The sequence below is a fragment of the Capsella rubella genome, unplaced genomic scaffold (assembly GCF_000375325.1).
Source record: "Capsella rubella cultivar Monte Gargano unplaced genomic scaffold, Caprub1_0 scaffold_6, whole genome shotgun sequence".
Classification (NCBI taxonomy): Eukaryota; Viridiplantae; Streptophyta; class Magnoliopsida; order Brassicales; family Brassicaceae; genus Capsella; species Capsella rubella.
Window position 1 is genome coordinate 4,875,227 of NW_006238918.1, and position 23,820 is coordinate 4,899,046.

The window sequence follows — 23,820 nt, forward strand, 5'->3', positions numbered from 1 at the left end:
TTTAAATGCCCAGATAGTTTTCCACCTCCTTGAGCTCTTCTAATTAGGTATAGTTTTCCAGATGGCACATAGTGTTAGGCTGTTAGCTAAGCAAAAAAAATAAGGATCACTAGAAAGGTAGATAAATTCCATCATTCTTATTGGCTAGATAGATGTCTTCAAATGCTATTTGTGTATCCTTGTTATTTTATTCATTAATCTGTTTTAATAAACTTATTTGACTGGTACTAATATGTTCTTCAAGTAGGTGGTTGAGTAATTTAGGTGAATTTCTCACGTGTACCCACTTCACCAAACCCATCATGGTAGTTACATTAACGGTGTTCAAATTTTTTAATTCTATTTAGAAGAATAGTGATTGCTGATTTTCAAAAGTATATTATACAGATTGGTTTGACACGGGGTTTCGTTAAAACTTGATTCTCTTTTTGGATCAAATATTGTTATAAATATGAAAATTCCAAGTATTGAGTCGTTTTGATATAGTATACTGGTAGGATTTAGTTATGTATGATGTATCAACCCCGATTGCTTCATGCAGCCAAACATGTTATCCGTATGGTTAATTTGGACAGAACATATGATAAAGACATGGTAGATGAGTTTTGTTTGATTTATTGAATAAATTGGTACAATAATTAACTCTTAGAACATGTTAAACAAAAAGAGGAAATTCATATGAAGACGCAACCAACCGAAAAAGCAGCAGTAGGTTAGTAACTTAGTATGTCACACAAGAAGCATTGGATTCTTTTTTATATTTTTTTTTGCTTCAAATATACAAATTTAACCATTAACGGTCCCAAAAAAAAGATGGGACTCCATCCAGTCTCAGAGGCCAACACCTCAAGCCCCTTCGGCTCTCTCTCCGCTGCAGAATTCTACTCTCGCCACTCAGTCGCCCACTCCTCCGCCTACTTCACCAACCCTTCCGGTCTCAAACTCTTCACACAATGGTGGACTCCACTCAACCGTCCACCACTCGGCCTCATTGCCGTCGTCCACGGCTTCACAGGTGAATCGAGCTGGTTCCTTCAACTAACCTCAGTCCTCTTTGCCAAATCCGGATACCTCACTTGCGCCATCGACCACCGAGGCCACGGCTTCTCAGACGGTTTAACAGCTCACATCCCAAACATCAACCTAATCGTCGACGACTGCATCTCCTTCTTTGATGACTTCCGTAAGCGTCACGCGACCTCCTCCGCTCTCCCTTCCTTCCTCTACTCCGAGTCCCTCGGTGGTGCAATCGCTCTCTACATTACCCTCCGCCAGAAACACCAATGGAACGGTCTTATCCTCAGCGGCGCCATGTGTTCCATAAGCCACAAATTCAAACCTCCGTGGCCGTTACAACACCTCTTAACCATTGCTGCTACACTCATCCCCACTTGGCGTGTCGTCCCCACTCGCGGCTCCATTGCCGGCGTCTCTTTCAAGGAGCCCTGGAAACGTAAGCTCGCCTTCTCTAACCCAAACAGAACCGCCGGTAAGCCACGAGCCGCAACGGCATACGAGCTCGTACGAGTCTGCGAGGATCTTCAAAGCAGATTCGAAGAAGTTGAAGTCCCGTTGATGATCGTACACGGTGGAGAAGACGTCGTCTGTGATCCCGCCTCCGTCGAGGAGCTTTACCGGAGATGCAGTAGCAAAGACAAGACGTTAAAGGTTTACTCTGGGATGTGGCATCAGCTGATTGGAGAGTCGGAAGAGAACGTCGATTTGGTTTTCGGAGATGTTTTGGATTGGATTAAGAAACGAGCTTACATCTCCACCGTGAACGGTGGTAGCAAAGCTTAAAGACTCCGGTTAAAATGCTCCAAGATCTTTGTTTTTATTTTATTTTTGGTTTAATGTTAAGATTAAGATCCTTTAGTTTTCATATATAGAGAATAAATAATCAAATTTTATATTAGTAAACAAATCCGAGAATTTTGTATTTTGAGATCCTCAAGAATAGGTCAACTGAAATCTCCAATTCTTGTTAGCAAAAGATGAGAAGAGTAAAGAATTTTATAAGTTTGGTCTCTCCATTGTAGAAAGATGAAAGATGTAATGAAGGAAGTGGAAGGGAAAGTGAAGTTTTCAATGGCTGATTCCACAATGATGTTACTTGTTCAAGAAGCCATGGACAAAGCTCATGAAAAGATTAAAACCAAACATGGTCTTCTCCTCCGTCTCAACGCCATTTCCATTTTCTACGAGCTCGCTGTGTTACAGCTCGAGAGCTGTCTTAGTTTCGTCAGACAAGAGACCGATAAACTCGAGACTAACCACGAGGAAGTGGTTCGCGATCTGAGAGAGATCAAAGACAGACTTCACCACCGTCTCTTAGAGACCGAGTTAGCGATTCTTGAGAAAGACAGGCAGTTGTTGGAGATGTCTGAGAACCAAGAGAGTCTAAGAAACGTGTTGGAGAGTAAAGAAACAGAGTTGGTTCATTTGCAAGATCTTGAGAGGAAGAGATTTCATAATAAGATTGGAGATTTTATCAAAGAAGATGAGTTTTCAGAGCTGAAGAGCTCTGTTGATCAGCAAGTGATGAATCTTAGACAGAAGCTTGAAACAGAGTACAATGAATTAGGGGGAGAAACAGAGGATCCTTCAGGGGTTGATATCGATGTTTTGAAAGGGACAATGGATCTTGCTTTCAACAAGATGCATCATGCTATATTCTTGTCCGAATTAGGTCCGATTGAGCAGAGTTGGAGATGGTCTATAGAGAGAGATTCAATGGCGTTACTGATAAAAGGTTATATGAATGGTTTAGAGGAGAAAATGGAGAAGGTAATGATGGTTGTGAGAGATTATGAATCGGGTTTTAAAAATCGGGTTTGTTCGATTCGTAGAGAGGTAGAGTGTTTAGAATCTCAGATTGATCAGATCATCATCAATAAATCATCATCTCCTAGATCATGTGTAGCAACAATATCATCATCAGCTTCAGTAAATTTTGAATTTGGTGATGATAAAGAAGCAAAGGACGATGAAGAAGAAGAAGGAAAAGATTCGAGTAATTTTCCTGTTTCGAAGTTGATAAAGAGTCATGAATCAATCATTAGAAGGAAGAGCGAAGAGCTTGTTCCTCCCAAAATCGAGTCTGTTAAACGTCAGAAGAGCTACAACAGCTCTAGCTCGAAGCGAGCTATTGATGATATCGTGGCAGGTCTTGATAGCTTGACGAGTCTTAACGCTAAGCTGTTCGAAAATATGTTTGATAGGTATGATCATGAGCGTGAAGTGGTGGTAACGGATGACAATTTGGATGATGTTTGGATGAAAATGCAGAAGAATAGATCAGTGTTTTCAGACAATGAAAAAGAGGAGAAAGAAGATGCAGAGATGAAATTGTTAATATTAGAAGATACTTACTTGGCTTTGCTCAAGGGTCTAATAACAGATGGGAACACAAACAGTAGAAAAGCGAGCGAAGATGAAGAAGTAGAGATCAAGAGTGAAAAGATCGAATCCGGGCTTAAGTGTATGGATTGTTTAGAGAACCTGAATTGGGAGAAAAATTTTGAGATTCTTCGTGATGATGAAGAATTCAAACAAGAACTCAATTGGATGGTTGTAACAGAGTTGCTAAGAGAAGTTTCAGAGACTGTGGAGAATCATGAAAAGATTGAAGCAAACAATAAAAGAATGATTGAGGAAGAAGGAAAGAGAGCCTACTTGGAAATGTCTCTAGTCTATGATAAATTTGGTTTGAAGATTCAAGAGAAGTTAAAGATGGTAACATTCAGGTGAGTAGAGAGAAAGGGTTCCTGGAATAAACAATGCAAAACTTCTTAAGTAATGAACTTTTTGTTTCATTTTCGAGGTTACAAGACTTGGAGATAAAGATTGATTCAAAGATAGATTGTATAGCAACGTTGAGACGAAAAGAATCAGTCTATAGGACAGCTTTTGTTCTTATGTCTGAGAATCTCACAAAGGCAGAAACTGAGGTAGTACAGTTTGTGTGAATTCATTCTTAATTGTGAGAATTCTTATGTAATCCAATATGAAACCGCGAAAAAAGTGCAGGTTGATCTTCTTGGAGATCAAGTCGATTCTCTGGTGAAACTTCTTCAGAAAACACTTTGGACATTACATCAACACCCACAGCTTCTCTGCAAAAACTCAGATGTAAGCTAAACTCTCTATTTTGAAAATAGATTGTGTCACAAGTAATCTCTATATTTTGTTTCAGATATTGGAGATCTCGAAGATGATCAAGAAAGAGTTGTCATCTGAAGATTCATGAAACCAATTCTACTACACCATTCTTTTTCCCATAAAAATTTTCAATATAAATTTATGAAAGTCAACTTCAATTTATGAGATTTCTAAAAAATCTAGTTGTATTACTAAAATAACATGACTAATAAAAATTAAAGACTCACCAAAACTTTCATATGTAGTCTTCAAAATCAACCATTTTCTATAATAAGCCTAAAAACTCCTTTCACCACTTCTTAGAGATCACAACAATATCTATTAAAAAAACCTGTCCAATTCTAGATAAAAACAAAAAATATGGAAACGAAACAGATGAAAGAGATGTTCTTCTTTTCAACTCTGATGGTGGCATTGCTTTGTAGTCATCAATCCGAAGCTCAACCGCCGGTACCAAGTCCAGATGAGTGCTTCTCCCCCATCAAGAAGGTGAAAGGTTGTCTCGATGCCGTGAAAGCTGTCACTGAAGGAGACTTTAAAGGTTTGGGTAAAGATTGTTGCCATGCCATCAATGGCCTCGCCGACGATTGTTTATCGATCCTTTCCCCGGGGAAACCCTACATTGGCCATTGCATTACTCGTTAGGGCTGCATCTGATATTAGTTAATTTAATTAGTTGACCAAATCATTGTCTCCTTGTATCGCAAGACACTCTGAGTGTCCCCTTTTTTCCTAAGAAGATTTACTAAATCAATAAATTTATGAATTTATGAAAAGTCTTACATCAATTAATCTGATTCTAACAAAATCTGCAGATTTTCAAATAATGTCACAAAAGAAACTTTTAAATATTTTTGTAATAAAAAAAAAAATTATAAAGTTATACAATCTCATCATGGTAATATATTCATAACTAGTGAACATATACTAAAAACTAAATGACTCACCAAACTTCTCATATATTTAGTGTAGAGAATAGAGAACTGTATTGTTGTGTATTGATTATGAAGAAGATACAACACATATATATATACATAGAGAGTGATAAGACGAGATCTAGCCTACGAATATACACAAGAGATATTCTGAGGAATATACTAGAATACAATCTTAACGAGAAATATACACTTATCACCTATACGCCCCCGCAAGATGAGCGACCAGAGGAGAGCCCAATCTTGTAATTCAAAAATTCATGTTGCGGTCTTGGTAACGGCTTTGTGAGAGCGTCTGCAAGTTGGTCTTCAGCTGGGACATGAGTGACACGAAGAAACTTAGACTCAACAAGTTGACGAACAAAGTGATAATCAATTGCAACATGCTTCATACGGGAATGAAAAACGGGATTTGCAGCGAGATAAGTTGCACCAATGTTGTCACAGTATATCACTGGTTGTGTAGACGGAGTAAGACCAATCTCCTTCATCAAGTAAACCACCCAACAGAGTTCAGACGCTGTGTCTGCAACAGATTTATACTCAGCCTCCGTTGATGAACGAGCAACTGTTTTCTGCTTTTTAGAGGACCAGACAATCGGATGAGAGCCGAGGTAGACAATGTAGGCGCCTGTAGACACATAAGTATCTTGATCTTTCCCCCCAAGAAGCATCGGAGAAAGCATGTAGATTCAGGTTGTTGTTGCGGCGAAGAAAAATTCCCTGATCACGAGTACCGGATAAGTAACGCAGAACACGTTTAGCAGCCTGCCAGTGTATATCAGTGGGACGATGCATGAACTGCGATAACTTATTCACAGCAAAGGCAACGTCGGGTCTTGTAAAGTGAAGGTACTGCAGACTGCCGACAACAGTCCGATATTGACTACCATCAGGGAGAGGCGTGCCGGAGTGAAGGTGCAGAGCACAGTTTTCGGACAGAGGAGTTGGAGCAGGGTTAGCATCCAACATGTTGGTGCGAGCAAGGAGATCCGTGATGTACTTGCGCTGCGTGAGGAGAAGACCTTTGGAAGATCGAGTGGCCTCAATACCCAAGAAGTAGCTGAGAGCGCCCATGTCTTTGAGGGAGAAATGACTACCCAATAGAGAGATGAAACGATCAATAGCTGAGGAGTTATTACCTGTGACCACAATGTCAACAACATAAACGAGAACCAGAAGTATTGTGCCAGGACGGAGCAAAATAAAGAGCGAGGCATCACACAGTGAGTTGGTGAAGCCGGTCTTGAGAAGGAATGTGCGTAGCTCCGTGTACCAGGCGCGGGGAGCCTGTTTCAGACCGTAAAGGGCTTTATTAAGCTTGCAGACATGATTCGCTTTGTCTCGATCAACAAAACCAGAAGGCTGTGCTATGTAAACATCTTCAGTGAGCTTGCCCTGTAGGAATGCATTGTTGACATCAAGCTGCCGTAGATCCCAACCACGATCCACCGCCTGACCGAGAACGAGACGAACAGTGGCCGCTTTTATTACCGGACTGAAGGTTTCGGTGTAGTCAACTCCCGGTCGTTGATGAAAACCCTTGGCGACGAAGCGAGCTTTGAACTTGTCAATTTCACCAGACAGTAGGCGTTTGATCCGGAAAACCCATTTTGTGCCAACCAATTTTTGCGACGAGTGAGGAGGGACAGGATCCCAAGTTTGAAACTTCACTTGTGCATCAAATTCAGACCGCATTGCCTTCCGCCACCGATCATCTTTCAACGCCTGAGCCACGGATGTTGGTTCAGTCTCACGAGCAGAGGTAGCAACCATCGCAAATTTGGGATTCGGTTTGACAATGTTGTTTTTGGCTCGTGTGACCATCGAGTGTTGATTGCACGGCGGAGAAGAAGATGAGTCAGTCGGAGGAGTGGGCGCTGGTGTTGGGCTGCCAGTAATGACCTGAGAGCTTGATGGGCCTGGAACAAGCCCAAAGGAAGAGGTTCGGGTATTTCCACAATCGGGCCCAGTGGTTGATGTTTCTGTCACGGAGCTGTCTGGAGCAGCGTTTGCGGACGGAGGTGGATTCGCCGGTGGTGAAGGATCGGAGCCTAGGGGCGACTGATCAGCTGACGACGGTGGATTCGAGTGGCCAGGAAGTTGGAATAGCGAAGGAAACCAGAGAGTGGAGGGAAGGTTAGGTGTTTGGCTGGAAGGAAGATTTTGAAAAGGAAAAGAAGTCTCATGAAATTGGACGTGACGAGAGATAAAAATTCGTTTGGTTGATGGATTGAGGCAGAGATAGGCACTTTGGGTTTGAGAGTAACCGAGAAAAACGCACGGAGATGAGCGAGCTTCAAGTTTGTGACTGGTGTATGGCCGGAGCCAGGGGTAGCAGAGGCAGCCAAAGACTTTTAGTTTGGTGTAATTAGGAGTGATCCCAAAGAGACATTCAAAAGGAGAGGAGTTGGCAAGAGTGGAAGTGGGCATTCGATTTATGAGATAGGCTGCAGCGGTTAAGGCATAACTCCAATAGGAGATCGGAATGGAAGCATGAGAAAGAAGGGCTAGGCCTGTTTCGACAAGATGACGATGCCGTCGTTCAGAGAAGCCATTGTGTTGTGGTGTGTGAGGTGGGGAAGTGAGATGGGTGATACCGTTTTGGGCAAGGTAGGTGGCTAAAGCAAGATATTCTCCGCCATTGTCAGAGTAAAGAGTGGTGAGCTTGGTTTGAAGTTTGTTTTCAGCAAGATTTTTGTAGCGGGTGAAGGTCTCGAGAACATCAGATTTTCGGCGAAGAGGATATAACCAAATATAGTGTGTGAAGTGATCGACAAAAATAACATAATATTTGTAGTTGTCGATAGAGTGAACGGGGGAGGTCCAAACATCGGAGTAGACGAGTTCAATGGGTTTGCTAGAGGTGAGAGTGGAGGAGAAGAAGGGGAGTTTGTGACTTTTGGAGATTGAACAAGCATTGCATAAAAGAGATGGATCTTTATTAGAAACAGGCAAAGAGTAATGAGAAACAATTGTTTTAAGAGTAGATAAAGAAGGGTGTCCAAGACGAGAATGCCAAAGAGGCAGAGGACATTTTATTGAAATTGTAAAAGCAGAAGCAGAGGATCCATCCAATTGAAATTCTGGCCATTCATATCCACCATTAGTCGTCCTTCCTGTGGTTAATTGCGCCCCCGAGCTTAGATCCTTCACCTGAAACAAATCAGGAAAGAATTCCACCGAGACAGAGTTATCAACACATAGTTTACGTACTGAGATCAAGTTGCGAGCAATATCTGGGGCACGTAAAACATTATTAAGGGAGATACGACGATGAGAGTGTGGTAAAGAGAGGGAACCAGTGTGTGTGATTGGTAGGCTCTCGCCGTTGCCGACAATCACTTCATCGGAGCCGGTGTAGGGAGAGTGAGTAGCGAGGTTGGCGAGATCAGAGGTGAGGTGGTGTGTTGCTCCGGTGTCCAGAAGCCATGCCGAGGGGTCTGGCGGAAGCACAGACGCATTGTATGCGCGTGGAGTCCAGGTGCTTGCTCCCTTGGAGTGAGACGGTTGTGACGTCTGAGTTATCAGCTTGAATTGGGGGCAGTACTTGGCAATGTGACCTTGAGTACCACAAGCCTGACACTTTCCAAGATATGGGCGCCGAGAAGACTGCTGCTGCTGCGGAGAACGAGACACGTTGGCCTGCTGCTCAGAGGTGGAGTTATTGTTGCGCCAGTTGCGAGACTTGTTCTGCACGTAATTAGCGGTGACGGGGAAGGATGACTGTTGTGACTGGACAGCAGTGAGAGCAGTTTCCCGGTTCAGTAGCTTCTCATGCAGCTCAGCGAATGAGATGGGAATGTCACGACTGTGAACCGACTCAATGACGTGTTTGTAGTCATCACCGAGACCATCAAGAACGATGTCAGTGAGATCTTCACTGTCAACAGGGCTGCCGAGGAGTGTGAGAGCATCGGCTTTGGTTTTGATGAGTTGCATGTACCCATCAATGTCCTTTGTGCCCTTAACACAAAGCTTGAGCTGTTGCTTGAGTTGTTTGATGTGTCCCCGCGACGGCTTCCCGTACGTTCCGGCGAGGGTGGTCCAGGCTTGACGAGTGGTCTCACAGGTGGCGATGAGCGGCTGCAGGGGTGTGTCAATGGTACCCATGAGAGCACTGTAGAGGAGACTATCCTGTCGCTGCCAAGTGAGGAAGGATGGATTTGGCACATCGACGTTGTTCTCCTTGGTCGTTGGTGAGGGAGGCGTGGTGTCCTCAATGAATCGAACGAGATCATGGCCCTTTAGTAAGGACTTGATCTGAATGCTCCAGGTGAGGTAGTTGGTTGGTCCCAACTTAGTGATGTTGATCATGTTGAGGGCAGTGAGCGAAGACTGCGGATCGGTGGGATTAACGAGACTAGAAGAGGCAGCGGGAGGTAGGTTTGCCATTGGAGAGAAAAAAAAAAGAGAATCTGTTGTTGTTTAACAAGAGAGCTCTGATACCATGTAGAGAATAGAGAACTATATTGTTGTGTATTGATTATGAAGAAGATACAACACATATATATATATACATAGAGAGTGATAAGACGAGATCTAGCCTACGAATATACACAAGAGATATTCTGAGGAATATAGTAGAATACAATCTTAACGAGAAATATACACTTATCACCTATATTTAGTCCAAACTAATTCACTATTTTCTATAAGAACCGCAAACCCTAATCCTATCTCTTAATTAGTCAGACAACAAGAAGACCGAGAAAAAGAAATGGGCTCGACACAGATCAAAGTGATGTTCTTCTTTTAATTTATTATCATTGTTTCCTTGTATCGCAAGACACTCTGCGTGTGTGAGAAAAATTAATAAATTGAGATACGCTAATGGGGTTACAATTAGGGGGTTTGTAGACATTGTTCCGTTACAAAAGAGTATAAATGGGCCAAATAAAGTAAATAGGTTAAGGCAACTTAATGGGCCAAAAGGAAGCCCAAATATGTAAAAGCACGCGCCTATCTCTTCTCACTCTCATTCCTGATTCTTCTGTTACAGTCTCTTCTTCAGCTTAAAGCGGTGATATTCTTCAAGTTTAGGAACTTGTCGGATTCAATAATCTGTATGTGGTTGATTCCATATAAATCATCGATTGGGTATTTCAAAACCTGGCTAAAGTGAATGACTTTGGTCTGTAGAATCACAAAAGACCTGTGATTCCTTTGCAAGGTTTAACTTGTGCTGCCACTGTTCTTTCGCGGAATGAGAGGAACCTTTCTGATTAGGTCAAGGCTATCGATCTTCAGGGCTCCTGCAGTTAATTGCTTAAGATGTAGTAATGTTGTTTTGCTTAATCCGAGCGATAAATGTATTGTTAGACCGCATTTGGATTCTCCCGTAGCTTGTGTGCTTCCTTTGGGTCTCTGTTCTCTGTTCTCTACTTCCAAAGTTGATTCGGAGCAAGTAGGATTCAATCAGAGTAATAATGACAAGGATGATGAAAGTGAGGAAGAGATTGACCTCGATTTTGGTTGTATCATAAGTGATAAGGTTGTTTCAGAGGATGTTGGAAAGATTTCGAAGCTGTTGAAAGATTGTGGGAGTGACCGGAAGGAACTGAGGGACAAGCTTGAGGGATGTGATGTGAAGCCATCGAATGAGTTGGTGGTGGAGATTCTTTCTCAAGCTCGTAATGATTGGGAAGCTGCTTTTACTTTCTTTGTTTGGGCAGGGAAGCAGCAAGGTTATGTTCGTTCGGTTCGTGAGTATCACTCTATGATCTCGATTCTCGGTAAAATGAGGAAGTTTGATACAGCTTGGGCATTGATTGATGAGATGAGAAAGTTCAGCCCTTCTCTTGTTAACTCACAGACACTTTTGATCATGATTAGGAAGTACTGTGCGGTACATGATGTTGGGAAAGCCATTAACACGTTCCACGCCTACAAAAGGTTCAAACTTGAAATGGGGATTGATGATTTTCAGAGTTTGCTTTCTGCTCTTTGCAGATACAAGAATGTTTCAGATGCGGAGCATTTGATCTTCTGTAATAAGACTACCTATCCGTTTGACGCCAAAAGTTTCAACATTGTTCTTAATGGATGGTGTAACGTGATTGGTAGCCCACGGGAGTCTGAACGAGTCTGGTTGGAGATGGGAAATGTCGGAGTCAAACACGATGTTGTGTCTTATTCATGCATGATGTCTTGCTATTCGAAAGGTGGTAGCTTGAATAAGGTTCTCAGACTTTTCGATCGGATGAAGAAAGAGGGTATAGAGCCAGACAGAAAAGTGTACAATGCGGTGGTTCACGCTCTTGCTAAAGCTAGCTTTGTCTCTGAGGCGAGGAATTTGATGAAGACAATGGAGGAGGAGAAAGGGATAAAGCCAAATGTTGTTACTTACAACTCTATCATCAAGCCTCTATGCAAGGCTAGAAAAACCGAAGAGGCTAAACAAGTTTTCGATGAGATGTTAGGGAAAGGACTCTTCCCAACTATCCGAACATACCATGCGTTTATGCGGATTCTAAGAACAGGAGAAGAGGTTTTTGAGCTATTAGCTAAAATGAGAAAGATGGGTTGTGAACCGACTGTGGATACATACATAATGTTGATCCGTAAATTATGTAGGTGGCGCGATTTCAATAATGTGTTATTGTTGTGGGATGAGATGAAGGAGAAGGGTGTTGGTCCGGACCTTAGTTCATACATTGTGATGATACATGGGCTGTTCTTGAATGGTAAAATAGAAGAAGCGTATGAGTACTATAAAGAGATGAAGGAAAGGGGTATGAGACCAAATGGGAGTGTTGAAGATATGATTCAAAGCTGGTTTTCGGGAAAACTGTATGCAGAGCAGCGGATAATAGATCCAAAAGGGAATGTTTCGGGTCTCGGTAGAGGAGATATTGTGAAGAAACCTGAAAGAGAAGAGAACTTTCTAAAGCAGCCTGAGGTGAGAAGGGTTGTGAGAGGACATGGATATTCGTACTGGGATGAATAAAAAGCTAGAGAGGGGGAGAGATCTCGAAGCAACGTTTAGAGTCAAGAAGAATCATAGCTAGGAAAACCATCTTGGATAGCTTTGACAAAGTTAGCTAGTTCTGGTTAAGTTTGATCATAACAGGTTAATTCTGCGTTGCGAAGAAACATAGTTTGTGACATTGTGTTCCTCAGGAATTAATTCTGAAGAGAAGTGATTACATAGTTAAAGAAATTATATTTTATATAAGAAGAATCATCTCTCCTTTGAATCTGTCTATGTAGATACAAACCAAGACCATAACCATGTATGTGGCTCGAATATTTACAGCCATACATCTTTTTTTAACTAAATCAAGATAAAAATTAGGAAATACACACTACTGTGCAAGGAACGAGAAAATATTGACACATATTTTGTTCTCCGGGAAAGTTGCAGAGTGAAATTGGTCCGACTCTAACCTTCCCTGTGTGTTGAAGTAAATAGAAAAGATGAAAGTTTTGCTGTTCTTGTTGTTGTCATCTTGAAGCTGCTAGAAATTTGTGGAATCTTTCTATTCTTTTCTGTGACAAGTTCTTGCTCTTCTTCTGCTTCTTCTTCCTGTGGAAGAAATCCTGTGTGTCCAAAACATACGAAATCTACAACACAAGATGTTACGAATAACATAAGAGCTAGATTTTGAAAACACAAAAACTCAGTTGTTTGGTTGAAGACCAGTATCTATTGTTACCTTGTAGGACGAGCAAGACATCTTGCACTCAAGGCCATTGATTACTTGTACACCTTCCATGGCCTTGCAAGCTACTGCAAGATCATCCAGACCAGTGTACCCAAGCATGTTCCTGCACACACACACAAAAAACACAATAAAGGCTTTGAATTAAATATGATTAGAGAAAGGTGTGAAAGCTACTGAAACCCAATATACCTCTGTAATACAATGTCTTGTAGTACTTTCTTCCCTGATGCGTAGGAGAGAAACTCATTTTGCAAATAACTTGCAAACGTGGGATCCATGGAAACTGCATAAGCCTCGGGCTTTTCGGTTATCTTCTCCATAAGCTGGATTGACAAACAAGGTGGAGAGGAAGACTGCGTATATGAATAACACAGAAAATCAAGTTTCCAGGTCAATGAATCATTCATTATTCCTCAATAACGAAGAGATGGAGAAAGGTGAGAAATGGTTTAGGGTTCTTACACATTCCAACCGATAAATAGTATCCTCATGAAGGAGGATCCTGGCGTTTTCATAATATACCGAGTCAACTACACTCCCATGTTTACGGGAATTCTCATACTCATACAACTGAAGAAGCTTATTGTCCATATCGTCAGCTACAACAGCTTGAAGCTGCAGCAGATAAAATGAAGTTAGAATTTATAAAGGAATATATTGCTGAAAAGTAAAAATTATCAGCCTAAATACAATAACATCATGTGTATATTACCTGTTTAACCAATTTGTATATCAATTTTTCCAGGGTGAATAAAACATATGACTGGTTTCCAATAATAGCTCGGCATTCATCCTCAAACTTGGAATTATCAGCTGAGCCATTAAGCAGACTAAACAGCGCATTCATAAACCTGCAGAACATACAAATACGAGTTTTTGAGTTCTTTTTACTGAACTGAATAAATAACTTGCATAGTCGACATAAAAGTAGTGGACCAGTTCTATATCCACATCCATTAGGTTAAAATATCTACCTTGCATAAGGATCTGGTGAACTTGTATCTTTCGTGTTTCGCAGTTTCATTTCACTTCCTGTACAATATGTTTTTGCAGACAAAATTCTCTCGTACAGGATCTGGAAAATTCAAAATAATTAGAAAAAAATTTCAAGGTAGAACATATGTTGTCAGACTTCAATCTGATAAATCAAATAATAAGAAACGATTGCACTCACTCGATGAAGCCTGAAAAGAACATAAAAGTCTTCATTCCCGTAGAAAACTCTGCATTCTTTATTTCTCTCGTCAAGCAAAGCCGCTGCAGCCACATGCTTTGAAAGAGGCTTAACTGATAATAGAAGTCGTTCTGATGATGGAAACAACCCTTTGTCTTCTTCTATAAGATGTGACTCTATTCCCTCTGCCTCTCCTTCACTTTCAGCTTTGCCATCAATCTCGTCATGCTCACCCTCTTCCTCCACGCCATTATCTTCCTGTGAACATTCGTCACCAATAGATTCCGTCCCCGACGCATCCTCACCAGCTTCTGAAGCATCATCACCATCCTCATCATCATTTTGTCCTTCAGCTTCAACTGAATGTTCTGATTTGGCAGTAGTATTCACACCATGATCTTCATAAACAACAAAGTTGTCTTCGCAATCACCAATAGGTGATAATTCACCTTCCTCCTTCTCAATTTTGGCTGGACCACCAGAGTCATTATAATCACTCTTAGCTTTACAATCACCTGACTGCAGTCCATTTGCTGAAACTATAGTTCTGGCAATATCACCTCCCTAGAGAAATGGCCAGGAACAAAGAGAATGATCAGAAGAACTAAAACAAGCAGAATAGATAATTAAGAAGATATAATTAAAGTGCGAAACTGCATACCTGCGTACGTTGAATGGTATCAACTTTATCTATAGCTTCACTTGGTGTGGATAAAACGCCTCGTGAACCTTGACAACAGAAGTAAAGCGCTGACACGTTAAGGTAGATATTGCAAACAGTATGAAGAAAAAAAGTTCAAGTTCAATCCTGAAAATACCTGACAAATCACCGCTTCTTACTTTGTCATTACTGTTTTCTACCCCACTTGGGAAAGTTTCACATGACGTGACCACTCTTTCATCAACATCTCCAGATCTTTTATCAGCTCCAATTCCAATTTCTCGATCTTTTTGGGGTTTTTCAGCACAGGTGGCAACATCTTTATTAGCAGGATCACCATCCTTACAATTTTCTTTCCCTGAAGAATCCTTATTCAACAAACCAGTCCCGCCATGTTTGGAGACCCCAGAAGAAGCGTGCTCATCTCCATTAGCAGCCAATTTTCGTTGCCTGGAAACCATACTTATCGCGTCAGAACTCACATTAGCCTCCCTGCTGGTAAATGCACTGTGATGCTTGGTTTCTACAACTACGTCAACAGAATCTGTCCCCTTAGACCTGGGTGGAACACCAAGCATCAGCTCCAGGAAATTAACCCAGAGCCTCAGGACTTTACTGATCTGCTCTTTTGAAGAACATATCTCCTCACACGAAAATTGGACTAGATTGAACAGATCATCATGAATAGTTCTGTCGATATATTCATACTTGAGTTGAGGAATTATTGATTGTCTGTAACCAGCAGATATAGACAGAAGAATATCATCTTCTTTTTGAGACTTCTCTTTCAAGTCCTTGATTTCAGACACCAGCGCTGAAATTCATTAAGGATCAGATATAATTTATGAGAACATTAAGTAAATGTAAGAATAGAATGATTGCAAGCAATAAGAAGATTCGTAATGGTTACTTATATACACTGAACACGTTCTAAGAGTTTACTTACCTTTTGCACTCAAGTTCTTGGAATCTTGCTGCTTAAAATAGAAGCTCCGATGATCAAGTGATTTGTAATGGTTTTTCGCATACACATCCGCCCAGACCACATTAAAACCTTCCCGGCATTTTGTCCATTCTTCTTGTTTCTGCTTCAATCGAGTCAGGATTACAGGAAGTGCAGAGGCTGGATTCTTACGTATTATGTCTGTCACGTCAAGACCATGGTCACCATAAAGCCTCTCTATGCACCTTAAATTTAGGGCTGTAGTAAGTCCATAAGAAAATGGAAAGTGTAAGACAAAAAGATGAGGGCTCAAAAATAAGGGAAGATAGATGGAAAAGGAGAGAACCATAATTATATATATCCCAGGGAAATAAGCGCCTACAGACCTGTGAAGTGGTCTTCAATCCGGAAGGAGCCCTCGAAACTTAATTTCTTCTCAATGATGATATTTAACAATTCTTCTGTACTTTTGGCAGCAGATCCCACAGATTCCAACAACATATCTAACTCAAATCTGTATCAAGAAGCAAGTAAATAACAATCATAACATACAAATTACTTTACACTACAAAAGCTATCATATGAGTAATACTTCTTATAAACGTACCTATCATCTTCACATCTAAACAAGCTCTCTTCATACTGGTTTCTGCGCATGTGTTTAAAAGAGTAGTCTTCACTTCCTGAAGTGACAGAAACCCAGTGATCATTTAACACAGCAGCTCCTGACTTTTGTCTGTGGCGCACCGACGGTGTTGGATACTGCAAATAAGGTATAATAGTAAGTACATTTCAAATGAAACAGATACAATATAGAACTCTGAAAATCTTATTACATCGGGAGGGAGGAGCCGGTAGCTAGGAGTGCAACGCTCACAATCAGATAGATCAAGCTCTTGAATAGATTTCCCCATGTACTTGTCCTTGGATCGCTCCTTTTCCTTAGCAGCCTCAAGGTCACGTTTGTGTTCTCTTTCTTTTTCCTCCCCCTTCATTGACCTAGATAAATGTTCTTCACTGCTAAGTGATTCTGCAGCAAGTGTACCAAGCAGTATTAGTAATATTCCTATAACGTAGAAAGCCAAGAGATATGCATACATATAGACAAGAAGGTAAGACACAGTTGCATACTTTTGCTCATAATACCAGCAAGGTGCTGGAAACCATCTGCGAAAAGGATAATGATTAGAAACAGCTAGACAACATATTTAGTAAAAAGAATGTAGGTAATCATAAATACCAATACTCTCACAACGTTCGAAGAACTGATTGAACTCATCTAGCACTTGTAATTAATAAAATTTATTGTATTCTAACATATTATAACCCCAAACAACATTAGACAAGCCATTTAGTGGTTCAACGCAATGTTTCCAAATTCTTAGCATATTCTGAACCCAATTTCAACAAGTCTTTCTCCACACTTCTAAACACTCTTCATGCATCTCTATTAATCATCTTGGCTGCATAAACTCTCCTTAACTTTCTCACAAAACACAAATGCTTGATTGTACATGCCTAACACAGTTAAAGTACATACCAAAAAAAAAAAAAGTGTCAGCAAACAGAAGAAAACTAGCTGCACCAGAACATACCTGTTGACCAAAAAATTAGAAAATCAACATTTTACTTTCAAATAATTTAAATATCTAACAATCCATCAGCTTATATATTGGACATGATGGTAACGTAGAGATGTTGTAGCATGTGCATGTCATTTAAATTCCTTTATAGAGCACTGAAATTTTGGAGCCCTGGAAACAGAAGAGTTATTGGTTCTCCATATTTCATAACTAAAAATTCGCTTACTCTTTAGATTGTTTTTCTCAGAATTCGAAGCAGGACCAGAATAAGCTTCAAAACCCTCAGTTCTTCTAGATGACTTTCTTTTTTCTGAAATATGGTGCAAGTTATCTTGCTCTGCTTCTCCATCTTCCAAATCACGGCTTCTCCTTTCTCTATTATCCTTATCAACACGTTTCCTCTGATCTCTGTGCATCTTAACCATTGCTTTATCATCATTAAGGTCAGAACGGTCAACACTATGATCACGGTCACCCCGAGAAGCAACAGACCTTTCTCGTCGACGATCCTGATGATGGAAAACGTATCAGCGCAGAAAAGAGAGACATGACAACAATTATAGAGCCCGGAACATATGTAAACAATACCATACCTTCTCTACAAACATTCTACGCACAAGAGGAGGGCCAGATCCTTGGTCATCATACCGTTGGGCCTGACTCCGGAGTAACTGGGCTGCTGTATGAGGGGCCAACGAGTCTGGCAAAAACCTAGTAAATTCTTCGAGCAAATCCGAGTGGTCCTCAAAAAGAGTTGAAACCTAACAAACAGATATAAGAGCAATAAAATATTGAGAAACTTCAATGTGAAAGTATAGGAAAGATATAGTCACTTCAGCGTGATATTACCTCACTGTAAACCTCAGTGATGTCCTTATTATCCTTCCGATACATATTTAAGATATCCAGGAAAGACTTATAGACAAATTCATCGTGCTGGAACCGTTTCTGCAGTGATGAGAAAGACAAGGATATAGTGAGACACTAGGTGTGAGGGCACTTTAAATGATAAAAAATATACGAGAAAATTTCCCTTTGACCTTAATTTTATTTACAAAACTTATGGCTTCTTCAAATTCAACAGTTTTCTTTGGTGGAGCTTCTTCTTCTTCTTCATCAAGTGTTATTTCAAACCCCTTTGGCAAAAAGGTATTAAAGCCGAAAATCAAATTGTTATGCCCCTTAAACAACTCCTTCACTCGTGCAATCACACCAGATGTATCGGTCCTGTAAATGCAAGATGAAGAATGTTTCAAGATGCATCATCAGGCTAAAAAAAAGCAATTGATAGAAAAGAAAGTTCTAACCTTTGCGCCTTGAAGTCTTTCATAACCTCAAGGAACATATCATATTTGTCCCTTTGATCTTGAAACATCTCCTTTACTTCTTTTAAGTACGTCAAAGCATCGTCGGTTGTCAGTTTCTGAGCATTAATTTCCCCGTCGTCAATGATCCCTCCTCCAGTCCCACCATTTCCAGGTATTGGAGGTTGCCCATATCTGCGAAAAACAAGCTCTAATCATTTACGTTCAAACAACAAGTTGGTTAACCACTTAACCCAGAAATCAATAAAGACAATAAGAGCTAGTTCCCTGCACATTCTCTACACAGAAATCAATAGTCTTGAACAAAAATTAGACTTGCCAGATATAAATGTCAGAACATTGCATGGGCTTAAATAAACACGCAACAAGAAGATCCAGCCTATGACCACCAACTAAATCTAATAATTCACAAAACTGGGAAATGAAGACTAGTAAGCTGACCAGTTCAAGTAGAAATCCAAAGAATTTTTGAAAGGAATCAAACATCACAAACACTGAAAACCACATACATGATAGCTCTCATTAGTAAGAGATTTGAAATTCCAAGTCAGGGAAAAGGGAACTCACGATTCGCCACGAGAAGACCCCAAAGGACGTTTAAACTGAGACCCGGTTGCGTAAATATCATCCCTAATCCGCTTCATTGCTGTCCAGGAGTGAAGAACACAGAAAAAAAACACAAAAGATCATCAATTAGGTACAAAACAAAAATTGAAAACCTCAAGTTAATAGAAACCGAGAAGGTAAACGCAAAAATCCCAAATTAGAAACTCCATTACTAATAATAATTATAATAAGAAGAAGAAGAAGAAAGAAAAAGGAAAATTCAGATGAAGTTGAAGAAACCTACTTAGTTCCGCTCCAGATTTCCCAGAGATAAGACTCCAGGAAGAGATTAATCAATTAACTTAGATCTCTCTCTCTCTCTTAAGTAAGAGTAGAATCGAGAAGAAACAGTGCCGATCAAATTCCGGCGAAACTCTAAAATCCCCAGATTGTGTCAACCACGAAAGAAGAATTCCGATGAACAAAAACAGAGTGAAATTAGAAGCAATGAAGAGAGAAAGTGTTTTTTATGCAACGACTGAGAAAAAGAGAGAGAGGAAATTTCGAATAATGAAGAAGACAATGACGGAATAAAAATCGGGACTCCCGGCAGCACCCTTTCTTCTTCAGTTGTTTGTTTGTAATTAGCAGCAGCACCCAAAACAAATAATGTGTTTTTTCCTTTTTTTTGTTTGGGCCTTCAAAATTATAACGAGTTTACTAAAAAGGCCGAGATTAGGCCCATTAAGTATATTCGGTTGTGTAATTAGGGCTTATCCGCCGACAAAGATATATAAAGAGGAGATAACACTAGAGCTTCACAGACATCACCGTTCTTTAGGTTACATTCATCTTCTTCTTTCTTTTGTGTGTGTTTTCAGTTCTTTGATTCGGTGTTTTCTTTTGTTTTGTAAGATCAGTTGATGAGTTAATACTGCAACAATATGATGGAGATAATCTATATGATTCTTAGTATTTAAGTCTCTGATGATCTTGTAGTGTTTTTCCTGGACTCTCTTATAGATTTGGTTTTTGTGGTTATAGGATGATAGAGATGTGATGAGCAACTTATTGGTCCGTGTTTCAGATTAACCGTGACCGAGAATTCTTAACCAACTCTGATCTCTTTAGTTTTGTCCCCAAGTTTTTGTTTTGTTTTTTTTTGGCTCTGTGATTACTTTGCCTAATTGGCAGTATACGCTATTCTGATATTTATGAAGGATAAATCATTTTTGACTTAATGAGAGCCTAATCTTTATTTGTTTTCAAAACAATTTTTGGTACTTGTTTGTATTGGAAACTTCTGCTATGATGATCTTTTTGAATCAAATTCACATGTCAGACTTCAGAGATTATTTTAGTATAATCTATGAGAATAAATATTCATACAAACTGAGCAGAAGTAACATATGTTCTTTTGGATTGTTACACTAATTACTGAACCCTCCTGATTTGAGAATTGTAAGGATATGACCAGGATGATCATGGTAAAGAGGCAAAAAGGTTATCAAAGAATTAAAAAACTTGGGGAGGCAAAATGTTATGAAAGAATAAAAACTTAAAAGTTTCACCATATTATTTTGAGCTCCATTAATGATGCAAGGACCTGTCGGTGATTATACTATCAAAATTTTCATTATGTTGTTACTAATAGTATGTAACTTCTGTACTCGCCAGTCCATTCTTGTAAAACCCTGTACCCTTGGTAAGTGCACAGATACCATTTTTTCAGTGTCTTATTCTAATTCAAGAGTCTGTCCCGTGTGGTGTGAGTTGCTTTTAGCTTCTTTTTCCTCGTCATCAAGAGTTTCTTCTTCAAATTAAGGTGGCAAAAATGCTGATTAACGATAGAAATGAAAATAGTGATGTCCCTTTAGAATGAATTTAGGGCTGAATTAAGAACGTTTTCAGGTCCTTAAAGAACTTATCATATTTATCCTTTTCATTCTTGAAACGTATATTCTATTCCTTTTATCAATATAGGGATAAATGATGATTAAACGATATGAAACAAATCAGAGTCTTATTGAATCCAAACGATTTGAAACAAATCACTCGGTTCTTCGTATTTAGAGGGCTGAAACAAGAAGAAACACTCCCGTCACTGAAAATTCTAAGCGGATTCAATGTGATGACGAACGATTAGAGCAAATTCAAAACAAAATAACGAACCAACGAAACTTTTGCTATGACGATATTTTGGATTAACCAACATTATCAAACTTTAGAGTTTTGTTTTTCATTAAGACTTACGAAATGAGTTAAGTAGTAATATGTATCACCTAAATAAATAAATAAGTTATGTAAGGATAAGTTAATAATGGTTTTACTATTCATGAGACTAATTTTTTTTTTTTTTGTAGTAAGAGGGACAAAGTCAAACTTTATTGTAGTCAAAGGTTTCCTCATGTGGGTTATAATTTGTAAAGCAACACGCTCTATAAGACCATCAAGAACTGATGCATAGAGCGGGTGACTACTAATGTGATTTTGATGTCACCATTTGAATAAAAGCATGTGCCCTTCATGACAAGAAATTTCAATAACCTCTTGCGGTGGAGCTACATGATCCTTCTTCCCCATCGTCTTCAGTAGTTATTTTATAATCAGTTGGCAAAAATGTGTTAAATCCGATGATCAAGTTGCTTCGTCCATCAAACAACTCCTTCCCTCGAGCAACCGCAGTAGAATTATGAATCCAATTATTGTTTCTTTCTACAGTCAACCTCAACAAAGATGATGAGAATCAGGATCTCACCTTTGTTCCCACAAATCTGCCATATTGCGAAGGAACATAACATATTTGTCCCTTTGATCATGAAACGTATCTTCCACTTCCGCAAGAAATGCAGCAGCAGCATCCCTTCTTTCTTCTCTACGACTGCACCAAACGAGGTGCCCATTACATGTTAACATCTACACAGTACACTCTCCAAAGAAAAAGAATTTGTCTTATGATCAACTAAATGAAAGGTATATATATCAAGCTTATTGTTGATTATTTATTTGTTACAATATTAATAGATGATTTTATGCCATTGTAAACGTTTATATACAATTGTGCCATTTTTACTTTTTATACATTTGATAAGGATTTAACTTCCGCAGTTGTTATATTAATTCATTTAACATGTTCTTCAGAGCATAAGTAATATATATATATATATATATAATCTTGAAAAATAGTATAACAACTAAACAATATCTGCGCATAATTAATGAAAAATATATACTGTATCATGTTTATAAAGATCAATTAACTAATTATTCCATTTCCTATTCGTAAAGATGTTTATTAAAGTCATGCATGGCAAAATTTAAATAGCCGTATAGAAAAAAAAAAAAAAGATCCACCTTTATTGTAGTAATGTTTGCTCATGGTTACAAAGCAATATACTCGATACATCCATCAAGAACTGAATAGAGAGAGACTAATGTGAAGATTTTGATGTACTTTTTTAAAAATAACCATGTATGCATGTGTCCTTCATGACAAGATATTTCAATAGTCTCTTGCAGTTGATATAAATGAGGTTTCTTCCTCATCTTCATCCTCAAGAGGTCTTTCTTTCTCTTCATCAAGTGGTATTTTTGGCTCATCTTCAAGAGGTATTTTATGCTCAGGTGGCAAAAAATTGTTAAATCCAGTGATTAAGTTGTTATATCCTTTAAACAACTCCTTCACTTGAGCAACCGTCTCGGAAGTATCACTGTTAATGAAAAGAGGTAGAATATGTTACTTTCGATATAAGCCAAGCTCACCATGATTAGTTGGTTATAAACCTTTGATTTTAACAAAAAATACAATCCCGATTTCAATTTATAATAAAAAAGGGTAATAAAAAAAAAATCAGGATCATACCGACGTTGTTCCCAGTCATCTTTCAAAATCTTAAGAAACATGTCATGTTTGTAGGTTTGATCATAAAACGTCTCTCTCACTTCCCGAAGATATGACAAAGCTTTACTCATCAATGCGCTGCTTCCATGCCTGTAGCAAACAAGCTCATGTTACCAAATCAATTACTATCAATTAATCCATAACCCAAAGACCAGTAGAGACTAACGTATTCCGGTACATGCATGCAATACATCAAGAAAACAACAATTCGCCACAAGCCAAAAGAAGAACTAGTTTAGAGAGAGTTACATGCATGTTCAAACCATGAACAATGAAAAGAGAACTCACAATACGTTTGAAGCCACACTTGAATCACCAGTCCGACTCATTGCTGCCGAAACAAACAAATAAAAATTAGAGAAGATAAGGGAAACGAAATACAGCGATGAAGCGTTGCGACTTGCGATGATGATAAAGAGCACGGTCGGTCTCAACGGACGACGAACAAAATATAAATAAAAAGCGCCAAACGGTGCCGTCTCTTCGTAACTTCTTTGGGCCTATAATAATTCTAATGGGCTTTTTAAACCGATGTTAAGCCTAATTTATCGTGAGACCCAGCTAGAACCATTGTTTCTGGAATATACAAACAGATGAAAGGTTAGGTGGGAAACGAGATATTGCAAGCAAATGATGTTGGCCAAACTTAGAGTTTTATTGAGTATTCATTTGAAATTTTTTCAGACTTTGATTGTAGGTTTTCGAATTATAAAGCAATGCTACAAGTTTGGTCTCTGGCTCTGTGAGTGAGTTTTGGAACATAAATAATTATGTACTTATATACTGACAACCAAATCATATCTAATATGTTTCTTTTGAAACTTTTAAGCTACGATGATGCCGTGACCGATGAATGAGATGATAAAAAAAAGCTACGATGATTTTTTGAATAAAATCCACATGTTAGATTTTAGAGATTTGTTT

The 23,820-nt window shown here is 39.3% G+C and overlaps 6 protein-coding genes and 3 non-coding genes across 9 annotated transcripts; 7 read left to right on the forward strand and 2 right to left on the reverse strand.

The window, feature by feature from the left end:
- The first annotated feature begins 57 nt into the window (after positions 1-57).
- Positions 58-1,898, forward strand: LOC17882857 (caffeoylshikimate esterase). The gene is made up of 2 exons (XM_006288130.2): positions 58-712; positions 814-1,898. The coding sequence occupies exon 2, from the start codon at positions 814-816 to the stop codon at positions 1,798-1,800; it is 987 nt and encodes a 328-aa protein (XP_006288192.1). The 5' UTR covers positions 58-712; the 3' UTR covers positions 1,801-1,898.
- A 138-nt stretch (positions 1,899-2,036) lies between these two features.
- LOC17883879 lies at positions 2,037-4,249 on the forward strand. The gene is made up of 4 exons (XM_006289185.2): positions 2,037-3,746; positions 3,824-3,950; positions 4,030-4,131; positions 4,196-4,249. Exons 1-4 carry the CDS (start codon positions 2,044-2,046, stop codon positions 4,247-4,249), a joined length of 1,986 nt encoding a protein of 661 aa, XP_006289247.1. The 5' UTR covers positions 2,037-2,043.
- A 43-nt stretch (positions 4,250-4,292) lies between these two features.
- Positions 4,293-4,871, forward strand: LOC17883104. Its single transcript, XM_006289059.2, has one exon. The coding sequence runs from the start codon at positions 4,522-4,524 to the stop codon at positions 4,804-4,806; it is 285 nt and encodes a 94-aa protein (XP_006289121.1). The 5' UTR covers positions 4,293-4,521; the 3' UTR covers positions 4,807-4,871.
- A 5,234-nt stretch (positions 4,872-10,105) lies between these two features.
- Positions 10,106-12,276, forward strand: LOC17884285 (pentatricopeptide repeat-containing protein At5g15010, mitochondrial). Its single transcript, XM_006286572.2, has one exon. The coding sequence runs from the start codon at positions 10,303-10,305 to the stop codon at positions 12,043-12,045; it is 1,743 nt and encodes a 580-aa protein (XP_006286634.1). The 5' UTR covers positions 10,106-10,302; the 3' UTR covers positions 12,046-12,276.
- On the reverse strand, positions 12,250-19,625 carry LOC17882099 (paired amphipathic helix protein Sin3-like 2). The gene is given in 24 exon segments (XM_023781802.1): positions 12,250-12,662; positions 12,755-12,866; positions 12,953-13,116; positions 13,226-13,378; positions 13,476-13,614; positions 13,738-13,838; positions 13,938-14,501; positions 14,599-14,666; positions 14,756-15,412; positions 15,545-15,799; positions 15,928-16,055; positions 16,149-16,303; positions 16,378-16,571; positions 16,673-16,708; positions 16,782-16,826; positions 16,908-16,992; positions 16,995-17,059; positions 17,351-17,633; positions 17,718-17,885; positions 17,974-18,072; positions 18,165-18,351; positions 18,432-18,623; positions 19,017-19,095; positions 19,300-19,625. Coding segments are annotated over 23 exon segments (4,047 nt in total). The 5' UTR covers positions 19,094-19,095; positions 19,300-19,625; the 3' UTR covers positions 12,250-12,542.
- Positions 19,626-19,909: 284 nt separating this feature from the next.
- LOC111830300 lies at positions 19,910-19,988 on the forward strand. The gene has a single exon (XR_002833684.1). It is a non-coding gene; the product is annotated as a small nucleolar RNA Z199 (small nucleolar RNA).
- A 171-nt stretch (positions 19,989-20,159) lies between these two features.
- On the forward strand, positions 20,160-20,244 carry LOC111830302. The gene has a single exon (XR_002833686.1). It is a non-coding gene; the product is annotated as a small nucleolar RNA U54 (small nucleolar RNA).
- A 51-nt stretch (positions 20,245-20,295) lies between these two features.
- On the forward strand, positions 20,296-20,398 carry LOC111830303. The gene has a single exon (XR_002833687.1). It is a non-coding gene; the product is annotated as a small nucleolar RNA R64/Z200 family (small nucleolar RNA).
- A 1,998-nt stretch (positions 20,399-22,396) lies between these two features.
- LOC111830217 (paired amphipathic helix protein Sin3-like 2) lies at positions 22,397-23,269 on the reverse strand. The gene is made up of 3 exons (XM_023781801.1): positions 23,185-23,269; positions 22,858-22,986; positions 22,397-22,705 (listed from the first exon to the last, which is right to left on the reverse strand). The coding sequence occupies exons 1-3, from the start codon at positions 23,223-23,225 to the stop codon at positions 22,498-22,500; spliced, it is 378 nt and encodes a 125-aa protein (XP_023637569.1). The 5' UTR covers positions 23,226-23,269; the 3' UTR covers positions 22,397-22,497.
- Between the last annotated feature and the right edge of the window lie 551 nt (positions 23,270-23,820).